Consider the following 3520-nt stretch of genomic DNA (forward strand, 5'->3'; position numbering starts at 1 on the left):
GTTAGAAGAAATACAGACATGCAAGGTGCTAAGAATATGTGGAAGATGAGCAGCTATTGAGTCTGAGAACTCAGCATTAGGGGAAAGGAAGCATTTGAATTGGGATTTTAAAAGGTAAGTGCAAGTTGCCAGACATAAAAATGGGAGGGGAGCATTCTGGCTGAGGAACAGCTTACCTGTAGGTATGGAGACATGAAAGCGTGTGATTCAGTTGGGAAACAACTTATAGTTTTATTTGGCTGGACTATGAGTATGCAAGTGGGAGATGATCATATATGAGCAGATACAAAATAGTATGGCTAAGGCCTTGAATATCAGGGAAAATATCTGGAGACCTTGATTTCTTAAAAGGGGGATTCTGACAGCACTAATTGAGACTTCAGAAGACTACAGGAGGAAGACTGGGCTGAGGGTGGGTGAGGGGTGAAGCCGGGGCAGTGGCAGAGGGCTGGGAGGCAGCTGGGAGAGGTGCAAGGCTGCAGGACGCACCTCTAAGTGACTATTGACGGCAAAGGAGGGGAAAGTGAAAAAGTGGCTGTGCCCACTCGGGCACCACCTGGAGTGAGATGGGGACACAGGCCAGCACAGTGGGCTTTGATTTTCTATTTAGCAGGCTTTACAGGTGTTTTCTTTCATAATTTACCCCATATGGGAAATAGGCTATTTGTTACAGACAGAAAATAGGAGAGCCCAGGGAGCTGGAAGAGAGGGTAATCGGAAATAGTTCACAAACAAACAACAGGTGTCATGCCAAGCAGTACACACCACGGGAGACGGGAACAAGACACATTGACGAGGGGTTAGCTTGAGCAGAAGGGCCTCAGAAAAGATGTGGGACTTAAGAAGAGCCTTAAAGATCATCCAGCACTGGGCAATTTTTTTCTGTAAAAAGACAAACAGTGAATATTTTTGACTTTGTTGCTCAGACAGCATCTGTCAGAGCTACTCAATTTTGCCACCGCCTCACAACAGCAACCTCAAACAATTAATCAAGTGGGGGGAGCGACCTGCCTAATGCTGGCTGGACGTGGGTCTGGGACCACAGTTTGCTGGGCCCTTGACATGGCTGAGAAAGTGAAGGAGCTTGCCCGAGCTCACACAGCATAGCTGGACCAGCCAGCAACAACACAGAGGACTTTACACTCCCTGTTTGAGACTCACTCCATGACATCACGGTGAGTATTAAATTGGGCCATGGTTACTGAGGGTGAAGAGGCACAGAGCTGAGAACCAAGTAAAAAACAGGGAAGAGAACTGTGAAATATGACTGCAGATGTGAATCCAAACCCTGACTTGGCCCTCAGGGGAGGATTAAGTCACTGAACACTTTCTGAGGCAGAGGACGGCAGGAAGGTGTGAGCAGGGAGACACCAAGGCAGGAGTCTCATGCGAAGCCGCATCATGACTCAGCACTTGGGATCACGTCATGCTCAGATCTGCTTTTCCCAAAAGGTCTTACCAACACGGTCTTTCCTCTCTTTCCCACCGTGATGCCGGAGTTCCTGAAACCAGAGTCGACTGCCACTGAATGCTGTAGGAAAACAAAACGTGTTAAATGTTGACAGTCTGGGTAATCAGACCATCTGTTTAGCTCCACCTACTGCAGAAACGTGTATAAACCAAAACCTATTCAGGTTTTGACCAACGAGCAGAGACGATGCTTAAAAGTAAGTTTGATCAAATCCCTATGAGAAATAAGTAAGTATGAACTATGGCAGCGCCACTGAGAAAGAGTAACACTAGACTTCAATCACAGAGATCTCTGACCAGTGACGATTTGCATAAAATATACATTGAAAAAGTCATTGTTGTCATTGTGCTATATGAAAGTAAACAAAACAAATAAAATCTCCCTTTTAAATGAGTGAATCTTTTTTCTAAGTAAGAGAGAACAGAGATTATCTTAGTGCCCTTTCTGTCTCTAAAGAAAACTCTGTTGAAATAATATAAGAAAGGCATAGAAAGCACAGCATTCCGATCCTACTGGGAGTGACTGTGTTATTTTATCGAAACAGCCCCAGGGACCAGATGTAGGCCCCTTTTTTTCTGCACAAAGAATTATTTGGCCTTAAATGCCAACAGTGCTGATGTGTTCAGAGACCCTGCTCCAAGGCTTTGTTCTTCTTTTGAGATTCTATGTGGTTCCCTGGTTTAAATACCGCATATATGTTGATGAATCCCATTTCTAGTTCAGATCTTTACCCTGAAGTTGATTCTATATAAACTGATTCTTAAATAAATCTATCTCACATCCAGTGTTTCTAATTCCGGTAAATGACAACATGACCCAGCCACATGCCCAAACCCCAAACCTGGATAAGTGATGCTTTCTACGCCTTTATCCCACACACCCAATTCCTACTGATTTCACCTCCAAAATACACCTTGAATTCCTCCGGCTCTCGCCACATCCACTGCCCACTCCAGCCCAAGTCCCCAGCCTTCTCCCTCTCTCCTCGCCTTCTGGAGGCGTCCCCCAGTCTCTCTCAGCTCTCACTCTTGCCCCTGCAAATCATCCTTACAGACCACCAGGGACAGACTCCCAAATCCTAACCAGGACTTACAACGTTCTATCTGACCTGGCCTCTGCCTTTGTTTCCAGCCGCAACTGGCTTCTCTCCTCTTCTTTAAACACACCAACTCTTTCCTGCATCAAACTACTTACTAGTGCTGTTCCTCTGCCTGGCCTGGTCTTTCCACATCTGGTGTCTCATGACCACTCTCTCTAAATGCTCCCCTCTCCTGATGCTCCAGCGCAGTGCCCCCCGATCGCCTTCAGAGCAGTTCTCACAATGCGAAATTTTGTTTATCTACCACTTACTGTGTGTTTCCCTCCCCTACAATGAAAATAAAATCTCGCAGGGGAAGGATATTATCTGTCTTTGTTGACTTTTCACTAGTACCTGGAAGATTTGCCTGGCACACTGTATGTGCTCAGAAAGGGTTATGAACGTGTGAATTTCTCAGTTTCTCTAATTCCACTGCACTTAGCTCCCGGAAATGTTAAACTTCTATGGAGAGTTTGGCCCAGAGATGACCATGGCTGGGCTCCATCAGCACCACACAGAGAACAGGTCATGGGCATAGAAACAGGAGAGAGTTAACGGTTTCAGCCGCATCGGCAATGTGGTCTGGTACAATGAGAGACTATAACAGAATGAGGTCAGATCCAAGTACAGGGACGATGCAGGGACCAAGGCGGGGAACCACTGAATTCATAAACACCAGGCCTTAAAGAGGATCTTTAAATGCTCGTGTTCCTCAGGCCTCGCCTCTTTTCCTTTTGTGCTTTTTTCACAGGTGATTTTATCTGGCTCCGGACTTTCAATACTAATCGCATATTGGTGTCTCCCCAATGTTTACCTTTAGTCTAGATGGCCCCCCTGACTTTCAGACTGCGACCCAAATGCCTACATCAAGTTGTCATTGGGTGTTATTATGGACCGAATTATGTGTACAGGACCTGGTCAAAACTCATATGCTGACTCCAGAGTAAAAACCCCAAGGTAACTAGGTTTGG

The 3520-nt window shown here is 45.9% G+C and overlaps 1 protein-coding gene across 1 annotated transcript in view; it reads right to left on the reverse strand.

Moving 5' to 3' along the window:
- TYW3 (tRNA-yW synthesizing protein 3 homolog) overlaps positions 1 to 3520 on the reverse strand; it is a 15551-nt gene that overhangs the window by 4126 nt on the left and 7905 nt on the right. Inside the window, exon 4 of the mRNA XM_003784308.3 lies at positions 1460 to 1531. Coding sequence (XP_003784356.1) covers positions 1460 to 1531 — 72 coding nt within the window. The remainder of the gene's footprint in view (positions 1 to 1459; positions 1532 to 3520) is intronic.

The sequence above is a fragment of the Otolemur garnettii genome, unplaced genomic scaffold (assembly GCF_000181295.1).
Source record: "Otolemur garnettii isolate 467f Iridium unplaced genomic scaffold, OtoGar3 scaffold00010, whole genome shotgun sequence".
NCBI classification, from domain to species: Eukaryota; Metazoa; Chordata; class Mammalia; order Primates; family Galagidae; genus Otolemur; species Otolemur garnettii.